Raw genomic sequence first — 25,904 nt, forward strand, 5'->3', positions numbered from 1 at the left:
ACTAAAGAGTTCTAACAAGCACAATTACCAGGCAAATGGTGGCTTTGATGCTGCCATATCCTAAGGAAGGAAGCAGGACTCTCTCAAATCAGGACGTGGGGGAAGGCACAGAAAGGGCCATGTCTCTCTCTTTCCCCTTCTCTCCACTGGCTGCAGCATGCAGCTTCACAAAAAGTCAGGTTTCCAAACTCACCTCATACCCTGTCTCTTTAGTGCTGTAAATGAGGGCCAGGCTCCCAAGCTTTACAATAGAAGCTACCGGAAACCCAAACTTCCTGAAATGCAGTACATGTCTAAGTAAGTGTAACTAAAACAAGGATTGAAGACAGGAGCCGGCCTGGTGGCGCAGCAGTTAAATTCACACGTTCTGCTTCAGCAGCATGGGGTTCACCAGTTCAGATCCTAGGTGCAGACCGACATACCGCTTATCAAGCCATGCTGTGGCAGGTGTCACACACATAAAGTGGAGGAAGATGGGCATGGATGTTAGCTCAGGGCCAATCTTCCTCAGCAAAAAGAAGAGGATTGGCAGCAGATGCTAGCTCAGGGCTAAAAAAAGAAAGAAAGAAAGAAAGAAAAGGAAACACAAAAAAAAGCATTGAAGACAGACAATAAAATTGATTCTAAAAATATACACATAATACTGCTTCCAGAAAGATGCCGTAGACATATTTTTCCCTAATCCTTCCACCAAGTACAAAAATATCTTTCAGGAATGAAGGAGAAATCAAGACATCCTAAGACAAATGAAAACTGAATCTGCTGCCAGTGTCAATGGAAATTCTCTAAACAGAAAGAAAACAATAAAAGAAGGAACCTGGGCCATCAGGAAGGAAGAAAGACTACAATGACATAATTATCTCCACAGAAAATTCCAAGCAAACTACTCAAAACCTACTAGAACTATTAAGTGAATTCAGCTAGGTCACAAGTAAACAAAATCAATTATTTCTATATAATAGCAATGAACACATGGACACCCAAAATTAAAAATAGTAATTACAATAGCTCAAAAAAAAACCCAAAATATTTAGATGCAAATCCAATAAAACATGTACAGGATCTGTGTGCTGAAAAATACAAAAAGTCATAAAGAAATTAAAGAAGATCTAAATAAAGGGAGATATACTGGGTCTTAAAAAATAAAAAGCAAACAAACAAAAAATATAAATATATATATGGCCTCACCCCCTCAACCAGCACCAGCTGGGTACAACCCACAGAGGTCTTGTTGGCTTTTGTTGCTTCTTTTCGGAAGACAGTGATAAGTTCCTCCAAACGCCTTAATTTTACCTCTTCTGGAACATCATCCTTCAGCCTGTGATACGCCCGTGTCTTCTACAAAAACAAAAAGGAAGAAGATGGAGGTGACCAAGGACTGGTAGAATCCAGTCTTGAAGCAGAGAGGGTGACCATGTTCATTCCACCTGCAACTCACAGACATATGTACAGAATCCCAAGCCATGCCAGGATGGTTCCCTAGCTCTAGGAGCCATCTAAGAGAAAAACCTAACTATGCAGTAGAGTCGCATTTTTACAAGGGTTAAATTCTAAATTTAGTACATGAAAACCATAAACTCAAAATTGCTGATATTTTTATAGAATACAAAGGTAACCTTTATCCTTAGGATATCCTTAGGATAAAAGTTACATGTGTACATATACTAAATAACTCACATACAGTGTTTATAAAGACACAAGATGCAAAGCAGCCTAAATGTTTATTAATAGGTAACCAGTAAAACAAATTATGGTTTATCTACACAATAGAATATCACACAGTTATTAAAAAGAATGATAGGATACACATCAGCATCAAGGCAGTGTGGGCTCTTCCCTCAGAATCTCCCCCATAAGATACACCGAAAAGGACATTTGTAAACCAAGAGAGGACATACACAAAACAAAAGATGTCTGAGAGACCCACGCAGCCATATGTCTGAAGGTGGAGGTGCTGGAACCCCCAGGAGGAAGTGGAAGGAGGTAAGGGGATCTCCTCTCCCTCCCCAGCAGCGATCTACTGAGCAGGACTATGCGTGGCTCTGAGATAAGAGGGAGCAGGAGGAGGCTCTCCGTGGGAACGCCTTCGCTCCCCAAGCTGCCTCCCAGCCATGGGAAAGCCCCACACAGAGGAGGCTAAGCATTTGCGGTGCTGTCTTCGTCAAGCCAGAACCCCAGGAAGGCAGATAGCAAGGACAGAGTGAGAACACCCCCGGGATCATGCAGGTGAAAGAAAGTGCCCTTCCCCCTGCCCAGCACTCCAGCTCTGCCAAGTGGCCAGAGCAAGTGACCCCAACCAGAGCACCTGTGCATACGTTAGAAAAGCAGCAGCTGTGAGCAGGCAATCACAGATGGGTTCTGTCAGCGTAGATTCCAAAGGACTGGCACAGACACCAGGGATAGCTGCGGGCTCAGAATACACAGCTCCTGACCCCCTCCCCTAGTGGTGGCAGGTGGAATCTGCAACCGGAAACTCTCACTATGCAAAGACACAAATCCACCCCACCAAACAGTATGAAGAAATATGTTAATTCTCCAGACCAAAAGCAAAATGACAAGCACCCAGAAATCAATCCTGAAGGCACAGAAATTTATAATCTAAAAGACAAAGAATTCAAAACAGCTATCATAAAAAAACTCAATGAGTTAAAAGAAAATTTAGATAGTTCAATGAAATCGGGAAAAAAATTAACAAGCAGAGGGAATTCTTCACGAAACAGATTGAAACTATAAAGAGAAACCAATCAGAAATGTTGGAGATGAAAAATACAATGAATGAGAAAAAGAAAAATCAGGAATCCTTGAATAACAGAGCTGATATTATGGAGGAAAGAATGAGCACTCTGGAGGAGACAAATATAGAAATGCTGCAGATGGAGGAAGAGACAGAACAAGACTAAAAAGAAATTAAGAAATTCTCTGAGAAATATCTGACTCAATTAGGAAATGCAACATAAAGATGATAGGTATTCCAGAGGGAGAAGAGAGAGAGAATGGAGCAGAAAGCTTGGTCAAAGAAATAACAGCTGAGAACTTCCCAAACCTGGAGAAGAAGCTGGAATTACAAGTAAAAGAAGCTAATATAACTCCTAATTATATCAATGTAAAAAGACCTTCTCCAAGACATATAGTAATAAAACTAGCAAAAGTCGATGACAAGGAAAAAATATTAAGGTCAGCAAGGCTGAAGAAAACAACTTACAAAGGAACCCCTATCAGGCTTTCAGCATATTTCTCAGCACAAACCTTACAGGCTAGGAGAGAGTGGAATGATATATTTAAAATTGTGAAACATAAAAACTTTCAGCAAAGAATACTCTATCCAGGGAAAATATTCTTCAGATATGATGGCAAAGCAAAAACTTTCCCAGATAAACAAAAGCTGAGTAAGTTCACTACCACAAGACAGCCCCCCAAAAAACAAGAAATGATCAAGAAAGGTCTCAAACCTGAAAAAAAAATAAAATAAAGGGTTTAGAAAGCTTTGAGCAAGGAGATAAATAGGCAGACAAAAATCAGAAAATTGCAACTCTCTATCAGAATAGATTAGCAAACCCTTAATTATAACATTAAAGATAAGGGAAGGAAAACATCAAAAATAACTTTAATTTCATCATTTTAACTACAAACTCACAAGACAAGACAGAAGAAGTTGTGGCAACAATAACTTAGAAGGGAAAGAGGAGAGGGATGGAATCAGCTAAACTAAGGAAATAGGCTATCAGAAAATGGACTATCTCATCTACGAGATTTTTAATACAAACTTCATGATAATGACTAAACAAATAATCAGAACACAGACACAAATGATAAATAAAGAGAAAACTGAGAAAGCCATCATAGAAAACTTCCAAACTGAATTGGCAGTCCAAAATACACGGGATGAGAAATAAGGGAAATACAGAACTGGAAAACCAGTGATAAAATGGTAGCATTAAGCACTCATATATCAATAATCACTCTAAATGTAAATGGATTGAATTCTCCAATCAAAAGACACAGAGAGGCAGGATGGATTAAAAAACGAGGAAAAATATGCTGCCTCCAGGAAACAGCTCTAAAGACAAACACAGGTTCAGAATGAAGGGAAGTAAGATACTCCAAGCTAATGGCAAACATTAGAAAGCAGTGTTGCCATACTTTCATCAGACAAAGCAGATTTCAAAATAAAACAGGCAATGAAAGACAAAGAGGGGCAGTATATAATGATCCAAGGAACACTCCACCAAGAAGACATAACACTTATAAACATATATGCACCTAACACAGGAGCACCAAAGTACATAAAGTAACTATTAACAAATCTAAAAAGAGATATTAACAACAACCCAATAATAATATGAGACTTTAACACCCCACTAACATCAATGAATAGGTCATCCAGACAGAAAGTGGACAAGAAAATAGTGGAATAAAATGAAAAACTAGACCAGATGGACTTAATAGATATATAGAGAACACACCATCCAAAAACAGAATACACATTCTTCTCAAGTGCAAATGGAACATTCTCAAGGACAGAGCATATGTTGGGAAACAGGGGAAGCCTCAATAAATGTGAGCAGATTGAAATCATATCAATCCAACTATAATGCTATGAAACTAGAAATCAACTATAAGAAAAAAAGTTGTGAAAGTGACAAACATGTGGAGACTAAACAACAAGCTACTGAACAACCAATGGATCATTGAAGAAATTAAAGAAGAAATCAAAAAATATCTGGAGACAAATGAAAATACACCATACCAACTCACATGGGATGCAGCAAAAGCAGTCCTAAGAGGGAAATTCATAGCAATACAGTCCAACCTTGACAAACAAGAAAAATCTCAAACAAGGAATCTTAAACTACACCTAACAGAATTAGAAAAAGAAAAACAAACAAAGCCCAGAGTCAGCAGAAGGAGGGAAATAATAAAAATTAGAGCAGAAATAAATGCAACCAAAACCAAAAAACAGTAGAAATGATCAATGAAACTAAGAGCTGGTTCTTTGAGAAGATAGACAAAACTGGCAAATCCTTAGCCAGACTCACTAAGAAAAACAGAGAGAAGATTCAAATAAATAAAATTAGAAATGAAAGAGGAGAAATTTCAATGGATACCACAGAAATACAAAGGGATATCAGAGAATACTATGAAAAACTATATGCCAACAAATTGGACAATCTAGAAGAAATGGATAAATTTTTAGACTCATGCAATTTCCCAAAACTGAATCAAGAATAAATAGATGGGGCTGGCCCTGTGGCCGAGTGGTTAAGTTCTCGCACTCCGCTGCAGGTGGCCCAGTGTTTCGTTGGTTCGAATCCTGGACGCAGACATGGCACTGCTCATCAAACCACGCTGAGGCAGCGTCCCACATGCCACAACTAGAAAGGACCCACAATGAAGAATATACAACTATGTACCGGGGGGCTTTGGGGAGAAAAAGGAAAAAAAAATAAAATCTTTAAAAAAAAAACTAAAAAGGGGAAAATCTTTAAAAAAAAAAAAAAAAGAATAAATAGAGAATCTGAATAGGCCAATCACAGGTGAAGAGATTGAAACAGTAATCAAAAACCCCCCAAAAAACAAAAGTCCAGGACCAGATGACTTCTCTGAAGAATTCTACCAAACATTCAAATAAGATTTAATACCTATCCTTCTCAAACTATTTCAAAAAGTTGAAGAAGATGGAACACTTCCTAACACATTTTACGAGGTCAACATCACCCTGATCGCAAAGCCAGACAGGACAACACAAAGAAGGAAAACTACAGGCCAATATCACTGATAAACACAGATGCAAAAATCCTCAACAAAATATTAGCAAATTGAATACAGCAATATATTAAAAGGATCATACACCACGATCACATGGGATTTATACCAGACACAGGGATGGTTCAACATCTGCAAATCAATCAATGTGATACACCACATTAACAAAATGAGGAATAAAAACCACACGATCATCTCAATAGATGCAGAGAAAGCATCTGACAAGATATAGCATCCATTTATGATAAAAACTCTGAATAAAATGACTATAGAAGAAAGTACCTCAACATAATAAAGGCCATATAAGACAAATCCACAGCTAATAACATACTCAATGGAGAAAAGCTGAAACCTATCCCTCTAAGAATAGGAACAACACAAGGATGCCCACTTTCACTGCTTTTATTCAACACAGTATTGGCAGTCCTAACCAGAGCAATCAGGCAAGAAAAAGAAATAAAAGGGATCCAAATTGGTAAGGAAGAAGTGAAACTGTCACTCTTTGCAGATGACATGATTTTATATAGAGAAAACTCTAAAGAATCAACCAAAAAACTTTTAGAAATAATAAATGAATATGATAAACTTGCAGGAAAAAAAGCTGCAACAAAATCAGTTGTGTTTCTATACACTAACAATGAAGTGGCAGAAAGAGAATTTAAGAACATGGGCCAGCCCGGTGGCCAGTGGTTAAGTGCGCACGTTCATCTTCGGTGGCCCTGCGTTCGCCAGTTTGGATCCCGGGTGTGGACATGGCACCGCCTGTCAAGCCATGCTGTGGTAGGTGTCCCACATATAAAGCAGAGGAAGATGGGCACGGATGTTAGCTCAGGGCCAGACTTCCTCAGCAAAAAGAGGAGGATTGGCAGCAGATGTTAGCTCAGAGGTAATCTGCCTCAAAAACTATATATATATTTTTTTAAAGAAAGAATACAATCCTATTTACAATTGCAACAAAAAGAATAAAATATCTAGGAATAAATTTAACCAAAGAGGTGAAAGATCTATACACTGAAAACTATAAAACATTAGTGAAAGAAATTGAAGATGACACCAAGAAACAGAAAGATATTCCATGCACATATATTTAAATATACATACTACCTAAAGCAATCTACAGATTCAATGCAATCCCAATCAGAATCCCAATGACATTCTTCAGAGAAGTAGAACAGAGAATCCTAAAATTCATATGGGGCAACAAAATAGCCAGAAGAGCTAAAGCAATCCTGAGAAAAAAGAACAAAGCTGGAAGCATCACAATCCCTGACTTCAAAATGTACTACAAGGCTACAGTAATCAAAACAGCATGATACTGGTACAAAAACAGACACACAGGTCAATGGAACAGAGCTGAAAGCCCAGAAATAAAATCACACATCCACAGACAACTAATCTTCCACAAAGGAGCTAAGAACATATAAAGGAGAAAGGAAAGGCTTTTCAAAAAATGACACTGGGAAAACTGGACGACCACATGCAAAAGAATGAAAGCATACCATTACCTTTCACCATAAACAAAAATTAACTCAAATTGGATCAAAGACTTGAAGGCAAGACGTGAAACCATAAAACTCTTAGAAGAAAATATAGGCAGTAGACTCTTTGACATGGGTCTTAGAAGGATCTTTTCCAATACTATGTCTACTCAGGCAAGGGAAACAAAAGAAAAAATAAACAAGTGGGACATCATCAGACTAAAGAGCTCCTGCAAGGCAAAGAAAACAGAATGAAAAGACAGTGCACCAACTGGGAGAAAATGTTTGCAAATCATATATCTGACATGAGATTAATCTCCAAAATACATAAAGAACTCACACAACTCAACAACAAAAAAACAAACCACCCAATCAAAAAATGGTCAGAGGATATGAATAGGCATTTTTCCAAAGAAGATATATAGATGGCCAATAGGCACATGAAAAGAAATTCAACATCACTAATCATCAGGGAAATGCAAATCAAAACTACACTAAGATATCACCTTAAACCCATTAGAATGGTTATAATCACCAAGACATTTTAACAAATGTTGGAGAGGATATGGAGAAAAGGAAACTCTCATACACTGCTGGTAGGAATGTAAACTGGTGCAGCCACTATAGAAAACAGTATGCAGAGTTCTCAAAAAATTTAAAATAGCAATACCATACTACCCAGCTAACCCACTACTGGGTATTTACCCAAAGAACTTGAAATCAACAATACAGAGAGACTTATGCACCCCTATGTTCATTGTAGCATTATTCACAATAGCCAAGACATGGAAGCAACCCAAGTGCCCATCAACTAATGATTGGATAAAGAAGATGTGGTATATATACACACAATGGAATACTACTCAACCATAAAAAAAAGACAAAATTGTCCCATTTGCAACAACATGGATGGACCTGGAGGGTATTATGTTAAACAACATAAGACAAACACCATATGATTTCACTCATACATGGAAGATAAACCAACACATGGACAAAGAGAACAGATTAGTGGTTACCAGAGGGGAAGGAGGTCAAGGGGTGGGTATAAGGGATAAAAGGGCACATTTATAGGGTGACTGGCAAATAGTAGTGTACAACTGAAATTTCACAATGTTATAAACTATTATGACCTCAATATAATAAAATAATGAGATAGTTCTATATGTACTGATATGACTGCTCTCCAAAATACACTCTTAACAGAAATAAGCAAGGTATAGATTAACATGTATGAGAACTTTGGTGTAGAAAGAATACATATAAATATGTTTATAAATACATGAAATGTCTTTGGAAGGTTATAGAAGAAATTGCTAAGAGCAGTGCCTTCAGGGAAGGAACTGAAAAACCAGACAACCTAGGAAGAAGGAAGAACTACTACTTTCCACTGCACACTGCATCAACCTTTTGAATTTTATACCGTGAGTATGTATTACCTAGACATAAAAAAAGAAATTTGTCCTTGAAAAGCCTTTAAATCATCCAAAACCACACTGTGCATACATGTTAATATAAATGTCTTTACTTTATGTATATGGACTCATAATATAGTTGGAGAACCACTGAGGTAAACAAAAGTATGGAATAAGAGAAAAATCTATACACCAAAGTCTGGACATTCAAACCAATCTGCCTTTGAGAGAACTACATTTTCCACAGAGGAAAATGGAGAATGGATAGAAAATTCTAAAATAGAATTCTCTTACAGGATTTATTCTATTCTGTCTTATTATTAACAACAACTTACCTCTATTGTGCACTTATTACGAAGCACTACTCAAAATGCTTTATACATATCATCCTCAAAATGATAATTCTCAAAATAACCTGATAAGGTTGGTACTAATGTTATCCACATTTCACAGATGAAGAAACCAGGGACCTTTCCCAAGGTCGCATAGTTATTAAGTGAGAGAGGCACAATTTGAGGGCTTGCTCTCATCTACTAGGCCACTTGATTAAGTCTCTATAACTGTAACCCTAACCTAGGAATTAGATCCCAAAGTGAACACTCATATTCAGTGCCCATAGGATATGCTTCTACCACACACTGAAAACCCATTTCCCAACTCAAGCACTATACAGACTTTCTCATGCATATCTGTGATACAGAAAAGAAGCAAAATGGAACCAAACAGCTTCGCTGAAGCTTCATCCCTGAAATAGTTCTGTAAGAGACATGAATGTAGACATTGGCTCACTTACAGTGTCTACAGAACACTAGGCAATGGGCTTTAACAGACATGAATTAGCTTGGTTGATGGCAGCTGGGTGACAGTGGTGGCCAAGGTCATGGGTTCAGTCATTCGTCAGTCAGCTTTCCACTGCACCCTGGCCAGAGGCCCCTCAGCCTCCAGCCCAAACACAAGGCATGCTGCCCCTGAGGCAACTGGGGGGAAGAGCAGTGACCCATGCGAATTCATCCCTACCATCAAGAAAATGGCAGCAGACCAAGACTATCGCCTCTCTACAAGAAATATGTATTACCCTCCCTTTCCTTTCTCATCTCCTTCTGCTTTGTTTTCCAAGGAATCTGTGTTATAGGACAATCTCTAAAGTGGGTATTGGTGGGTTCACTTGGCCTAGAAAATGAAAACTAAAAACAGCTGAGGCAGGCTGTGAGGGCAACAAGGTACCTCTGTAAAATCAAATCTGTAGGCCAAAAAAGAAGTTCTACATGTTGAGAAGTGATTTTAGGTTTCTTGTAAAAACAACAGTGTCTCTCCCTCCACCTTCAAATTCTAAACACCCTAACCATAACTTAAAATATTCTAATGAAGAGGAATACTGGCACAAGTAATCATTTTTCATCTCAAATTGCTGAATTGTGTAAAATAGTAGACAGGGTGATTAGAAAAAGTAAAGAAATTAATGGTAAGATCCTTGTGGTTTCTCAAGGGCTGCCAAGCTGCCACTTTCTTTTCTTCCCAGTTGTCTACATTGAAACAGACACTGGTCAGGAATGACATCAGTCTCAGCACAGAAGTAGCTCCTGCACCATCCCAGGGCTCACCTGTCGCATGCTGTAGGCAAAGAGGAAGCCCATGTTGTACTGAACTTCCCGAAGCAAAGAGACCGTCTGGAGGTGATCTTCCTCTGTCTCACCACAAAAACCAGCAATGAAATCACTGCTGAGGCTCACACCTGTGACACACAACAAAGGACAGCACGTCAGTGCTGCTTACCTTCAAGAGAAGCCTTTGGCACTTGGGGGTTAGAGAAGGAGGGAGAGCAATCATAAGGCCTCCCCTGGAGATACCCAGCCCAGATTAAGCAGAACAGCACTTATAGAGCAAGTGGGATAGCCTTGCTTGTCTACAGTGTTCCCATGCCAGAGCCTGGCTTCTCAGTCCACATTCCCCTCAGCACCAGAAAGGGGATTTTCACTTCAAATGTCGGATTTACAGACATGGTAGAAGTCCACATTTTCAAACTGGTCCTGCTTTTACTAATGAAAACCTGGCACTGCCTCATACAAACATATACTTTTGAAGTTAGTTTTAACACAATGTTCATTTAAGATAGCAATAACTACTAGTTACTGAATACTTACTAAACACTCTACTTTACAGTCTATTTCATTTAATCTATTTAATTATCCCAACAATCCAATGAGGTGAGTACTATTAACTCCATTTTGTAGATGAGGAAACTGCAGCACAGAGAACCTCCACACTCAAAATGACAGTATGTATGCGTAACACAGGTACAATAATCTGAAATTTGGAAAAAATTATAGACATTGTCAACCAAATCTAAACTAAAAGACTACAGAGTAATTGTATTAGGAGGAAGAGAAAAGAGAAAAAAGTGTCAGGGTTGGGATAAGAGAAAAGGAATTACCCTTAAGTACACAGTTTCAAAGATCTCAACTGCCCCAAATCAGAACTAATTTAAACCATAACTTTGCCAGCTAGCAAGATGGAACAAAGTCTCTCTCTTACGCTCAGAAACACAAAGACCATAGAAAAGGAATCTCTTTAACCTTGACATCACAAGCCGATCCACACCTCTGAGGATTTCTAGCACAACCAAGAGAGAAGTAAAAAGAGAGAGAGAGAAGTGACGAGGAGGAAAAGAAGTGTAAAGGTGTCACAAGGTACTGCCACAGGTGTTGCCTGTATCTCACCAAGAAGACTGCTGTCACCAGTAGAGTAATGTGGTCAGCAGAGTATGTTTCTTAAATGTACCTGGAATAGACTCTCTGATATGATGAATTAACTCCACATAAGCTTCTCTTGAATATCTGCAACAAACAAAAGAAAAGAAAAGGCTTAGATGAACCCATTTTTTTTAAATGAATGGTATAAAAAGATGACACTATGACTTACCACACATAACCATTTCTCATCCACATAGGATGGTATAAAAGTAGGTTAAAGTATCCAAAAGGGCCCTTTTGATCCAAATCCTGTACTGTAACCTAGTCCAGAGGCTATGAATTTTTAGCTCAAGACCATAAATTACTTTAAATATTAAAAATACATATTTTGGGGCCAGCCCTGTGGCAAAGTGGTTAAGTTTACACATTCCGCTTCAGCGGCCCAGGGTTTGCCAGTTCAGATCCTGGGTGTGGACATGGCACCACTCATCAGGCCATGCTGAGGTGGAATCCCACACAGCACAACCAGAAGGACCTACAACTAGAATATACAACTACACACTGGGGAGCTCTAGGGAGAAGAGGGGTAAAAAAAAAAAAAGGACTGGCGACAGATGTTAGCTCAAGTGTCAATCTTTTAAAAAAAAATACATATTTTTTATTTAACTAACAATTGAAGACAGATTAACATTTAAGAGGATCTCTAAAACTCTTTGCCAATGTGGAAAACAAGACAAAGCATAGTTCCTTACAGCGTGCCATTTGTCACATTCTCCTTTCAGTCTTACCTCCGCAATATTTATTGTTCCCAAAGTAAGTGAACACATAGAGCTATATTTAAATTCCAACTCAACAACATTAATGTTAAAAACTAAAGGATTAAAACCTCAGAGTGTGCCACACAGTAGGTGCTTAATAAAAAACATGCCACAAATGAAATTGAGTCCTTAGTCTATACTTATAGACCGAACAGAAGCAAGTTTCAATGTCCACAGGTCTATTCATATATAATAAACATTTACTAAGCAGCTACTATGTGCCACACAGTGTGCTAGGTTCTTAGACCCTGTTTGGTCCTTAAGGAAACATGGAAAAGGTGCAGGATGCCCCCTCCCCAAGCAAGTCTGACCCCCTACGCATGGCCTCCAGTACACGGCTGCTCCCGCTCTGGGCTGGTACGTGGATCTGTTTACAGATGTTGTCTCTCTCATGAATCAGCTGCAGAACCTGGTCAAATAGAACACATAGAAGGTCATTAAAGTCTCACCAAATCTTGTCGAAAGAAAACAGCCCCCACTGTTTCTCCACCAAGCTTAATTTTCAAGTAATTAAGAGGCTGATTAACCCAAACACATGAATTACCCAAATCCTTTACTTCTGCTCAAGCCATGTTCTATCTGCCTCAGACATTTCACCTGATGGCATCTCTGCTTTCAAAGAGTAAAGAACGCAAGTAGAGGTCAGATTTAAGCGAGAGGGCCATTCACAGGTAGTACTGACACAAGAAAAATAAATGGCATTCGTTTCATCTAATATAAAAACTAATTAGCCACTTTAAAAGATACCATCAAGAAACTAAAACTAGGAGAAAACATTTGAAAAAATATATTGACAAAGGATTTGTATCAAGAACACATAAAGAACTTTTACAACTCAGTAAGAAGATAAATAATCCAGAGGGGTAAAGGTAGGGAGGAGACCAAAAGACATTTCACTGAAACAAAAAACCTTTAAAGAAAAAAAGGTTCCCATTACAGAGTGATGTCAGCATCACAGCGGAGTGAGTTCTCCGGCAATCGCTCCCCTCCAATACACAATGAAAAGGACATTCATACTCCAACAGAGGACATCCACACAACACAAAAGACGTCTGAGACCCAAGCAGCCACGCATCGGAGGGAAGAGAGGCTGGAGTGCCCCTCGGAGGAGGTGGAACACAGTAAGAGAAAACTTCGTTCCCTCCCCAAAAGACTGCAATCTGAGACTGCACGCAGCCTCTGAGACGGAAGGAAAGGGGGACGGGGACGCTCATTCGTGGGAACATCAAAGATCCCCAAGGTCCCTTGCAGCCTAAGGGAAGGCCCCTACCAAGGTGAAAGCTTTCGCAGGGGGTGACCTTATCAAGCCAACACCCCAGGAGATCAGACAGTGAGAGCACAGCAAGGAAACACTGAGAGCAAGCAGAAAAAAGCGCCCCTCCCCCCAACCCACCCACTGCTGGCTCCAGCGCCTGGGATCCTGGCAGATCACAGAGGGCTCAGAATACGCAGCTCTTGGCCCCCAACCAGTGGCAACAGGTGGTAACTGAGACCAAATAACACCAGGACAAATAACACCAGCAAAAGAACAAAGCCACACCCTGTAGTAGTATCAGAAATTATATCTCCATACAAGAGAGAAAATGACAAATACCCAGAAATCAGTCCTGAAGACACAGAAATATGTAATCTAAATAAGAGAATTCAAAATAGCTATCATCAAAATCTCAACGAGTTAAAAGAGAATGTACAGAAACAATTCAATGAGTTCAGGAGCTACCTCACAAGAGACTGAAACTACAAAGAATAATCAATCAGATATATTGGAGATGAAAGACATAATCAACGAGATAAAACAAAATATGGATTCCCTGAACACTAGAGCCGACACCATAGAGGAGCAAATCAGCATAATCGAGGACAGACATGGAAATACACCAGATAGAAAAGGAGAGACAACTAAAACTAAAAAGAAATTAAGTAAGCCTCCGAGAAATATCTGACTCAACTAGGAAATGCAACATAAGAATTATGTTGTATTCCAGAGGGAGAACAGAAGGAGACTAGAACAGAAAGCGTGTTCACACAATAGCAGAGAACTTGTCAAAGTTAGGGAAGGAGATGGAAATCCACGTGGAAGAGCTTACCATATCTCCTAAATATATCAGTGTAAAAAGACCTACTGCAAGGCATACAGTAGTAAACTGGCAAAAGTGAATGACAAAGAAAAAAATACTACAGGCAGCAAAGGGAGAAGAAAATAAACTACAAAGGAACCCCTATCAGGCTTTCAGCACATTTTTCTGCAGAAACCTTACAGTCTAGGAGAGACTAGAATGACATATTCAAATCTTTAAAGGACAAAAACTTTCAGGCAAGAATACTCTATCCAGTGAAAATATCCTTCAGATATGATGGAGAAATGAAAACTTTCCCAGATAAATAAGAGCTAAGGGACTTCGTAGTCACAAGACCTCCACTACGAGAAATCCTCAAGAAGGCCCTCCTACCTGAAAAAAACAAAGAAAGGGAGACAAGGGTTACAAAGCATGGAGTAAGGAGATAAATAGGAAGACAGAATCAGAAAACTGTAACTATACATCAGAACAGGTTAGCAACTACTCAAGTGTAACATTAAAGATAAAGGGAAGGAAAACACCAAAAACAAAGATAATCCTGTTATTTTAATCACAAACTCACAACACAAGATGGAATAAAATGTGAGGAAAACAACTTAGGAGGGGAAGAGGAGAGGGACTGAATCAGTTTAGTCTGAGAAAATAAGAGGCCAACAGACAATGGACTATCTTATCTAAAAGAAAATAAGAGGCCATCAGAAAAGAGAGTATCATATCCACGAGATTTTGAATACAAACCTCATGGTCACCACTAAACAAAAAAGCAGAACAGAGACACAAATAATAAATAAGGAGAAAAAAACAAACACAATATAACAAACTACATAACTCAATTGGTAGACTGAAACACATGGGACAAGAAACAAAGGAAATGCAGGAGAACCGGAAAACGAGTCATAAAATGGCAGCATTAAGCCCTCATAGATCAATCATCACCCAAAATGTAAATGGATTGAATTCTCCAGTCAAAAGACAGAGTGGCAAGATAGATTAAAGAACAAGACCCAACAATATGCGGCCTCCAGGAAACACACCTCAGCTCCAATGACAAACACCAGCTCAGAGAGAAGGGATAGAAGACGATACTCCAAGCTAAAGGCAAACAAAAGAAAGCAGGTGTCACAATACTTATATCAGACAGAGTAGTCTTCAAGATAGGACAGGGAAAGAGAGACAAAGAACGGCAGTTTATAATGAGCAAAGGGACACTCCATGAAGAAGAAATAACGCTTATAAATATCTATGCACCCAACACAGGAGCACTGAAGTTCATAAAGCAACTATTAACAAACCTAAAGGAAGATATTAAAAATAACACAATAATAGGAGGGGACCTCAACACTCCACTCACATCAAATGACAGATCATCCAGACAGAAAATCAACAAGGAAACAGCCAAATTAAATAAAATAGACCAGTTAGACTTAATAGACACACACAGAACACTCCATCCAAAAGCAGCAGAATACACATTCCTCTCAAATGTGCATGAAACATTCTCAAGGATAGACCATATGTTGGGAAACAAGGCAAGCCTCAATAAATTTAAGATGGAAATAATAACCGGCATCTTTTGTGATCCCACTGCTATGAAGCTAGAAATTAATTACAAGAAAAAAGCTGAGAAAGGGACAAAGATGTGGAGACTAAACAACATGCTACTGAACAACCAATGGACTATTGAAGAAATTAAAGGAGAGATCAAAAAATACCTGTAGACAAATGAAAATGATAACATGCCCTACCAACTCATATGGGATACAGCAAAAGCCATATTAAGAGGGAAATTCATCGCAATACAGGCTCACCTTAATAAACAAGAAAAATCCCAAATAAGCAATCTCAAACTACACCTTACTGAATTAGAAAAAGAAGAATAAACAAAGCCCAAAGTCAGCAGGAGAGAAATAATCAAAATCAGAGCAGAAACAAATGCTATTGAAACAAAATGTAGTAGAAAGGATCAATGAAACAACCGAATCTTTGAGAAGATAAACAAAACTGACAAACCCCTAGCCACACTTACAAAGAAAAAAAGAGAGGAAGCTCAGATAAATAAAATTAAAAATGAAAGGGGAGAAATAACGGATACCACAGAAAATACAAAAGATTATAAGAGAATACTACAAAAAGCTATATGCCAACAAAATGAACAATCTAGAAGAAATGGATAAATTCTTAGACTCTCACAACCCCCCAACAAAGAATCAAGAAGAAACAGATAATCCGAATAGACCAATCACAAGTAAAGAGTGAAACAGTAATCAAAAGCATCCCAAAAAACAAAAGCCCAGGCCCAGACAACTTCCCTGGAGAATTCTACCAAACTTTCAGAGAGGATTTAATACCTATTCTTCCCAAGCTATTCCAAAACATCAGGCAAGACGAGCGCTTCCTTACATATGCTACGAGGGCAATGTCACTCTGATACCAAAGCCTGACAAGGACAACACAAAAAATGAAAACTATAGGCCAATATCACTGATGAACATAGAAGTAAAAATCCTCAACAAGATACTGGCAACCTGAATACAATGATACATCAAAAAGATCATATATCATGATCAAGTGGGATTTATACCAGGGACATAGGGATAATTCAACATCCATAAATCAATCAATGTGATACACCACATTAAGAAAATGAGGAATAAAACCACATGATCATCTCAGGAGATGCAGAGCAAGCATCTGATAAGATCCAACAGCCATTTATAATAAAAACTCTTTTTGTTTTATAATAAAAACTCTTAACAAAATGGGGATCGAAGGAAATTACCTTAACATAATAAAGGCCATATATGACAAACCCACAACCAACATCATACTCAATGGAGAAAAACTGAATGCTATTCCTCTGAGAAGAGGAACAAGACAAGGATGCCTACTATCACCACTCTTATTCAACAAAATACTGGAGGTTTTAGCCAGAGCAATTAGGCAAGAGAAAGGAATAGAAGGAATCCAAACAGGGAGTGAAGAAGTGAAACTCTTGCTGTTTGCAGATAACATGATCTTATATATAGAAAACGCTAAAGAATCCATCAGAAAACTATTAGGAATAATTAACAACTAACTACGGTAAAGTTGCAGGGTACAAAATCAACTTACAAAAATCAGCTGCATTTCTATACTCCATTAACAAACTTACAGAAAGACAACTCAAGAATACAATTGCGGGGGAGCCGGCACACTGGCACAGCAGTTCACATGTTCCGCTTTGGTGGCCCTGGGTTTGCCGATTGAGATCCCAGGTGCAGACATGGCACTGCTTGGCAAGCCATGCTGTGGCAGGTGGCCCACATATAAAGTGGAGGAAGATGGGCATGGATGTTAGTTCAGGGCTGGTCTTCCTCAGCAAAGAGAGGAGGATTGGCTGTAGTTAGCTCAGGGCTAATCTTCCTCAAAAAAAAAAAAAAAAAAAAAAGAATACAATTCTAGGCCAGCCTGGTGGCACAGTGGTTGAGTTTGTACGTTTCACCTTGGTGGCCCAGGGTTCACCACTTCAGATCCCAGGTGCAGACCCATGCACCACTTGTCAAGGCATGCTGTGGTAGGCGTCCCACATATAAAGTGGAAGAAGATGGGCACGGATGTCAGCTCAGGGCCAGTCTTCCTCAGCAAAAAGAGAAGGATTGGCAGCAGATGTTAGCTCAGGGCTAATGTGCCTCAAAAAAGAAAAAAAAAATACAATTCCATTTACAATCACAACTAGAAGAATAAAGCACCTAGGAATAAATTTAACCAAGGAGGTGAAGGACTTACACAATGAAAACTATAAGACATTATTGAAAGAAATAGATGACGACATAAAGAGATGGAAAGAGATTTCATGTACACGGATTGGAAGAATAAACATAGTTAAAATGTCCATACTACCCAAAGCAATCTACAGATTCAATGCAGTCCCAATCAGAATCCCAATGACATTCTTCACGGAAATAGAGCAAAGAATCATAAAATTCATATGGGGCAACCAAAGACCCTGAATTGCTAAAGCAATCCCGAGAAAAAAGAACAAAGCTGGAGGCATCATAATCCCTAACTTCACAATGTACCACAAAGCCATAGTGATCAAAACAGCATGGTACTGGCACAAAAACAGGCACACAGATCAATGGAACAGAGCTGAAAGCCCAGAAGTAAAACGACACCTCTATAGACAGCTAACCTTTGACAAAGGCGCCAAGAACATACAATGGAGAAAAGACAGTCTCTTCAATAAATGGTGTTGGGAAAACTGGACAGCCATATGCAAAAGAATGAAAATAGACCATTATCTCACGCCACACACAAAAGTAAACTCAAAATGGATCAAAGACTTAAAGATAAGTCCTGAAACCATAAAACTCCTGGAAGATAATACAGGTAGTATACTCTTTGAGATCAAACTTAAAAGGATCTTTTCAAACACCATGTCCTCTCAGACAAGGGAAACAAAAGAAAAAATAAACAAGTGGGGGACTTCATCAGACTAAAGAGCTTCTGCAACGCAAAAGAAGCTAGGATCAAAACAAAAAGAGAACTCACCAATTGGCAGAAAATATTTGTAAATCATATATCCAACAAGGGGTTAATCTCCCTAATATATAATGAACTCACACAACTGAACAACAAAAAAACAAACAACCTGATCAAAAACTGGGCAGAGGATATGACAACATTTTTCCAAGGATGATATACAGATGGCCAACAAACACATGAAAAGATGTTCAACATCACTAATCATCAGGGAAATGCAAATCAAAACTACACTAAGATACCTCTTTACACTTGTTAAAATGGCTATAATCAATAAGACTAAAAATAACAAATGTTGGAGAGGGTGTGGAGAAAAGGGAACCCTCATACACTGCTGGTGGGAATGCAAACTGGTGCAGCCACTATGGAAAACAGTACGGAGATTCCTCAAAAAACTAAAAATAGAACTACCATATGACCCAGCTATCCCACTATTGGGTATCTACCCAAACAACTTGAAATCAATAATCCAAAGTAACATACATACCCCTATGTTCATTGCAGCACTATTCACAATAGCCAAGACATGGAAACAATCCAAGTGCCCATTGACCGACAATTGGATAAAGATGTGGTATATATATAAAATGGAATACTACTCAGCCATAAAAAAAGCCAAAATTATCCCATTTGCAACAACATGAATGGACCTGGAGGGTATTATGCTAAGAGAAATAAGCCAGACTGAGAAGGACAAACACCAGATGATTTCACTCATATGTGGAATATAAACAAATACAGGAACAAAGAAAACAGTTCAGTGGTTACCAGGGGAAGGGGGGTGGGGGGTGGGCACAGGGGTGAAGGGGAGCACTTCTGTGGTGATGGACAAGAAATAATGTACAACTGACATTTCACAATGATGTAACCTATTATGAACTCAACTAAAAAAAAGGCTTCACATGTGGGCTACATATTGCATACCAGGCACTTTGCTAAGTACCTTCCACATGTTATATCTATTACCTAACAACCCAAAGAAGAACGTGATTATTAACCACATTCTACAGATGAAGATGGTAAGTTGAAAAGGTCACATCTACTAGTAAAGCCCTGGAAGAGCTAGGAATGATCTCAGGTCTGTCTGAGGCCAAAGTCTGGATACTTCCCACTGCATATCATATTGCCTCCCTTCTTGTCCAACCCATACCACCTTGTACTAAAACCTCTCTCTGCACAGCCTTCATGGTCCCAACAGGTGGTCTTAACCTCCCGTTAATATCAGACCTATCTCTGCCCCTACCTTGGTAGACTTTAAATCTTTCCAAAGGACCAGTAGATTCAGAGGGCAATATAGCAATACACCACAGGATCCCTGAGCAAGACTCGAGGCCTCTGCTGCATCCTACTGGTTCAGCCTTTGGCATGCTTAAGGATACTGATATCAGATTGGCACAGTTAACTATCGATACTCACCTCATCAGGAAAGTCCTTGGGGTGGGGAGAGGTGAAACGGATCCTCATTTCAGGATCTATTCTGGAGACCTGATCCAGAAGGTGAGCAAAACGAAGCCCTCCTTGCTTGGTTTTATAGTTGGTGGAGAAGCCACGACTGAGGCTGGTGGACATTGCATTATTGAACTGGACTTCTGAATTGTCCCGAAAACTATTAACATTCTGACCAAGGAGTGTCACTTCTTTCAGCCCCTGAAAAAGGGAAAACATATTGGAAAAAATAAGTATATTGGAGGCAATTTAAAAACTTGTTTGGTACCTTCACACCAAATCACTAATTAAAATTAGCTGAACCTACCAAGAGCCATCCATAAATGTGTTCTGTCTTTAACCCAATAATTTCATGTTTGGGCATCTCGTCTGAAGAATTGAACTTGAGAATAAAAACCTACATAAAAAGCAATCTTCAAAGTATTTTTTAGAATAGCAAAAAACTAGATGTAAACTCAATGCTCAATAATAATGGTTAATTTATGACACCATAAATCAAATTATAACACCATTCTGTCAGTTGAACGTCATATAATCATCGCCTACAAAGTATTCTTGCCAAAAATATCTAGCCTAAATCAAATCAAGCTTTTACACCTAACTTTCAGTTTACTAGAATTCAGGGGAATATTCTAAATGATGACATGAGGAAGCAATCAGACAAATTGCTTCAATTTGGTCTCTTCAAAAGATTAATGCATGATTTAAAGCTAACAACAAAAACATGGAAGAGCTATTTTAGATTAAGATAGATTGAAGAAATATAAAAACCAAATAAAACTACACAAACCTTGACTGGATCTTGGTTTGAAAATACAACAGCAATAAGAAATTTTGGGACAATTAATGAACTTTGACTATGGACTATGTATTACATAATATTAGTTAATTGCTAGATTTCCTACATGTGATAATAGTATTATCATTATGAGGGGAAAAATTCTTATTCTGTGAAGAGTCATATTGAAGTATCTGGGGTTAAGTAGCCTGATGTCTACAACTTACTTTCAAATGGTTCAGAAAAAATATATTTATATATCTATAGAGATAGGCAGATAAAGCAAATACAACAAATGTTAACAGTCATGTTTATTGCACTAATCTTTCAACTTGTGTTTGAAAATTTGCATCATAAAATTTAAGAAAAAGAATAATGGTTGCTATAAAGACTATTTTTTGTAACTTAATTTTGCCATAATTTCAAACTTACAAAAAAATTGCAATAACAGTACAAAGAACTCCCATTTACTCTTTGCCCAGTTTCACTGATTGTTAACATTGTGCCCCACTTGTTTATCATTCACATTAACACATTCATATACACTCTCTCTACACACGTGTACAAGCACACATTTTTCTAAGCCTTCTGAGAACAAGTTGCAAACATCAGACTCTTTTACCCCTACATATTTCAGTATATATTTCCCAAAAATAAGAACATTCTCCCACATAATCTCAGGACAATTATCAAAATTAGAGGTATTGATACAATACCATTATCTAATCCACATTCAAATAAATCAAACTTTCACCAATTGTCCAAATAATGTCCTTTATAACTTTTTTCTAACTTTTATTCAATAATGGCATGTCTAGGAATTTATCTTATGGATATAACCATAAGATGAACAAAGATTAATGCATAGAGATGTACTTCTACACAGCACAGTTTTAATAGGGGAATAATTGAAAGCAATTTGAAAGCTGTTGTCCTACAAGTAAATCACAGTGTGTCCACACCAAGGAAAGCCACAATGATACAAAAATAAAGCTAAAAGCTATCAGTGACATGGGAAAATGCTCACACCATTAAGGACAGGATACAAAATTGCTTAGACAGTAAGATCACAACTACATAAAAATATTTTTTTTAATAACTTTATTTTTCCTGATCATAATCCCACTCCAGGACAACTCAATGCATCTTTAACTGTCACATCTCTAGTAGCTATAAAGACTATTTATTTTTACAAGTTGTGACATAATGTTAATTTAAAAAACAGGATATACTAAATGCAATGTCGATCCTGGATTAGATCCTGAAAAAGAAAAAAGACACTAGTGGGGGAACTGGCAAAACCAGCATAAAGTCTGAAGTAGTTTAATAGGAATGTACCAGCAGTCTTAATCTTTTAGTTTTGACAAATACACCAAAGTAAGATGTTAACATTACAGGTAACTCTATCTTTGCAACTTTTCTGAAAATTTAAAGTTATTCCAGAACAAAAGGTTTATTTAAAAAAAAGCAAGATACAAAACTAAGTAAAATACAAACACATATAAAAAGAAATAACAGGGCCCACCCAGTGGCACAGTGGTTAAGTTTGCACATTCCATTTTGGTGGCCCGGGTTCACTGGTTCAGATCCCAAGTGCAGACATGGCACTGCTTGGCATGCCATGCTGTGGTAGGCGTCCCACATATAAAGTAGTGAAAGACGGGCACAGATGTTTGCTCAGGGCCAGTCTTCCTCAGCAAAAAAAGAGGAGGATTGGCAGCAGATGTTAGCTCAGGGCTAATCGTCCTCAAAAAAAAAGAAAAGAAATAACAACCAAATGCAAAGAGTTATGGGGCAATTGGGAAAATTTGAATATGGGTGGACGAGGAGGAGATGATAGTAGTAGATTTTGTTAACTGTGTTAGAATAATGGTATCGAAAATATCCTTATTTTTTAGAAATGCATAATTACTTAATGGTGAAATATCATGCTGTATTTTGAAATACTTTATTAACAACAAAAAAATAGATAAAAGTAAATAAGGCAAAAAGTAATAATTATTAAATTTAAGTGATTGTTAGCTGGGAGAGAGAAGTCATTATACTATTCTGCTTTTCTGCATATTTAAATTTTTTTTCATATAAAAAGATAAAGAGTCTTTAAAAAAAGGCCTCTTACTTAAACAACTTCCAATCCATAACCATTGTTTGAATGCATAAACAACATTCTGTTAAAGGAACAATATTCTATTATCTTTGCAACTGTAGTTTAAAAATCTAAATAAACAAAAATCTTTTAAAAAGTTACTCTCTAAGCAAAATAAATGACTAACAACTACTTTAAAACACAATGCAGAATCTTAATTCTTCACAAGTCAATAGCTTTGAATTCACTAAGATTCACTTTAATGTTACTAAGTTTCTTCCCTTATATGCAAATAACCTAGAAAGGTTAGGGAGTTTCTGTCATTACCTCAATCTGCTTAAACAAACTGTCTCTATCTTGAAAGAGTGAGTTGTGGTACTATGGGGGAGCTGGAAGGGGAGAAGGGGACAACTTGAGACCAGAAAGCACTTGGAGAGGTGGGCTATGGAGAAGACCTCACAGTGCCTGTGAGCGGCCAGGGACCAAATCAGGGAACTGAGAATCTGGTGATAGGGGAAGAGAAGAGAGCATTGCCAGAGCATAAGAACAAAAGCAGAGTGCTGACTTAGAACTGGAACAGGCTGTAGAGAAAGCCTTTGACAGATAAAGCATCCATTTATGATTTAAAAAACTCTGAATAAAATAAAGGAAATAAAATAAAAGGAAAGTACTCAACATAAAAAGGTCATATATGACAAACCCACAACTAATATCATACTCAATGGAGAAAAACTGAAAGCTATCCCTCTATGAAGAGGAAGCAGACAATGATGCCCACTTTCACCACTCTTATTTAACATAGTATTGCCAGTCCTAGCCAGAGCAATGAGGCAAGAAAAAGAAATAAAAAGGATCCAAATTGGAAAGGAATAAGTAAAACTGTCACTATTTGCAGATGACATGATTTTATATCTGGAAAACCCTAGGGGGGCCAGCCCCATGGCTGAGTGGTTAAGTTCACGAGCTCCACTTTGGCAGCCCAGGATTTCGCTAGTTCGGATCCTGGGCATGGACATGGCACCGCTCATCAGGTCATATTGAGGCAGCGTCTCATATAGCACAACCAGAGGCACTCACGACTAGAACATACAACTATGTACCTGGGGGCTTTGGGGAGAAGGAGGGGAAAAAAAAAAGAAAACCCTAAAAAATCCACGAAAAAACTTCTAGAAATAATAAATGAATATGGATGAATATGGTTAAGTTGCAGGATACAAAATCAACATACAAAAATCAGTTGTGTTTCTATACATTAACAACAAAGTAGCAAAAAGAGAAATTTAAAATACAATCCTATTTACAATTGCAACAAAAAGAATAAAATACTTAGGAATAAACTTAACCAAAAGGTGAAAGAACTGTACACTGAAAACTATAAAACATTGCTGAAAGAAATTGAAAAAGACACAGGGAAATGGAAAGATATTCTGTGCTCTTGGATTGGAAAAATTAACATAGTTAAAATCTCCAGGGACCAGCCCCATGGCTGAGTGGTTAAGTTTGCGGGCACCGCCTCAGTGGCCCGGGGTTTCACTGGTTTGGATGCTGGGCATGGACATGGCACTGGTCATCAAGCCATGCTGAGGCAGTGTCCCACATAGCACAACCAGAAGGGCCTGCAACTAGAATAAGCAACTATATACTGGGGGCTTTGGGGAGAAGGAAGGAAAAAAAAAATGAAGAAGATTGGCAACAGTTGTTAGCTCAGGTACCAATCTTTAAAAAAAAAAGTCCATACTTCCTAAAGCAATCTACAGATTCAATGCAATCCCTATCAAAGTTTCAATGACAGTTTTCACAGAATAGAACACGGAATCCTAAAATTCATATGGAACAACAAAACACCCCGAATAGCCACAGGAATTCTGAGAAAAAAGAGGTAGAGGTGTCACACTCCCTGCTCTCAAAATATGCTGTAAAGCTATAGTAACCAAGACAGCTTGGCACTGGGACAAAAAAGACACACAGATCACCAGGGCCGAATCAGGAGCCCAGAGACAGACCCACACATCGATGGACAGCTAATTTTCAACAGGGAGCCAAGAACATACAAAGGAGAAAGGAAAGTCTCTTCAATACATGGTGTTGGGAAAATTGGACTGCGACAGGCAAAAGAATGAAAGTAGACCATTAGATTACACCATACACAAAAATTAACTCAAAATGGATTAAAGACTGGAATCTAACACCTGAAACCATAAAAATCCTAGAAAAAAACATAGGCAGTACGCTCTTTGACATCAGTCTTAGCAGCATATTTTCAAGTACCACGTCTGACCAGGCAAGGGAAACAAAAGAAAAAATAAACAAATAGGACTACAGCAAACTAAAAAGCTTCTGCACAGCAAAGGAAACCATTAACAAAACGAAAAGACAACCTAACAAATATATGGATATTTGCAAACCATATATCCAATAAGGGATTAATCTCCAAAATATAAAGAACTTATACATCTCAACAACAAAAAAACTAACAATCCAATTAAAAACTTGGCAGAGGATACGAACAGCTGTTTTTCCAAAGAAGATGTACAGATGGCCAACAAGCATATGAAAAAACTACAATGAGATATCACCTCACACTCATCACGATGGCTGTGATTAACAAGACAAGAAATAACAAGTGTTGGAGAGGGTGTGGAGAAAAAGGAACCCTCATATACAGCTGGTGTGTGTGCAAACTGGCGCAGCCACTACAGAAAACAGTATGGAGATTCCTCAAAAAATTAAGACTAGTACTACCATACAATCCAGCTATTCCACTGCTGGGTATTTATCCAAAGAACACAAAAACACAAATGCATAAAGATACATGCACCCTACGTTCATCA

The 25,904-nt window shown here is 38.2% G+C and overlaps 1 protein-coding gene across 2 annotated transcripts in view; it reads right to left on the reverse strand.

Moving 5' to 3' along the window:
* The window catches only part of CDK5RAP1 (CDK5 regulatory subunit associated protein 1), a 53,632-nt gene that overhangs the window by 13,371 nt on the left and 14,357 nt on the right, over positions 1 to 25,904 (reverse strand). Inside the window, exons 8-12 of one of the 2 annotated variants that reach the window (XM_046680061.1) lie at positions 20,180 to 20,410; positions 12,476 to 12,573; positions 11,435 to 11,490; positions 10,258 to 10,388; positions 1,189 to 1,338 (exon numbers count right to left, since the gene is read on the reverse strand). In XM_046680061.1, coding sequence (XP_046536017.1) covers positions 1,189 to 1,338; positions 10,258 to 10,388; positions 11,435 to 11,490; positions 12,476 to 12,573; positions 20,180 to 20,410 — 666 coding nt within the window. The remainder of the gene's footprint in view (positions 1 to 1,188; positions 1,339 to 10,257; positions 10,389 to 11,434; positions 11,491 to 12,475; positions 12,574 to 20,179; positions 20,411 to 25,904) is intronic. The other variant, XM_046680062.1, reaches the window with a different exon arrangement.

This window comes from Equus quagga, chromosome 12 (assembly GCF_021613505.1).
Source record: "Equus quagga isolate Etosha38 chromosome 12, UCLA_HA_Equagga_1.0, whole genome shotgun sequence".
NCBI lineage: Eukaryota > Metazoa > Chordata > Mammalia > Perissodactyla > Equidae > Equus > Equus quagga.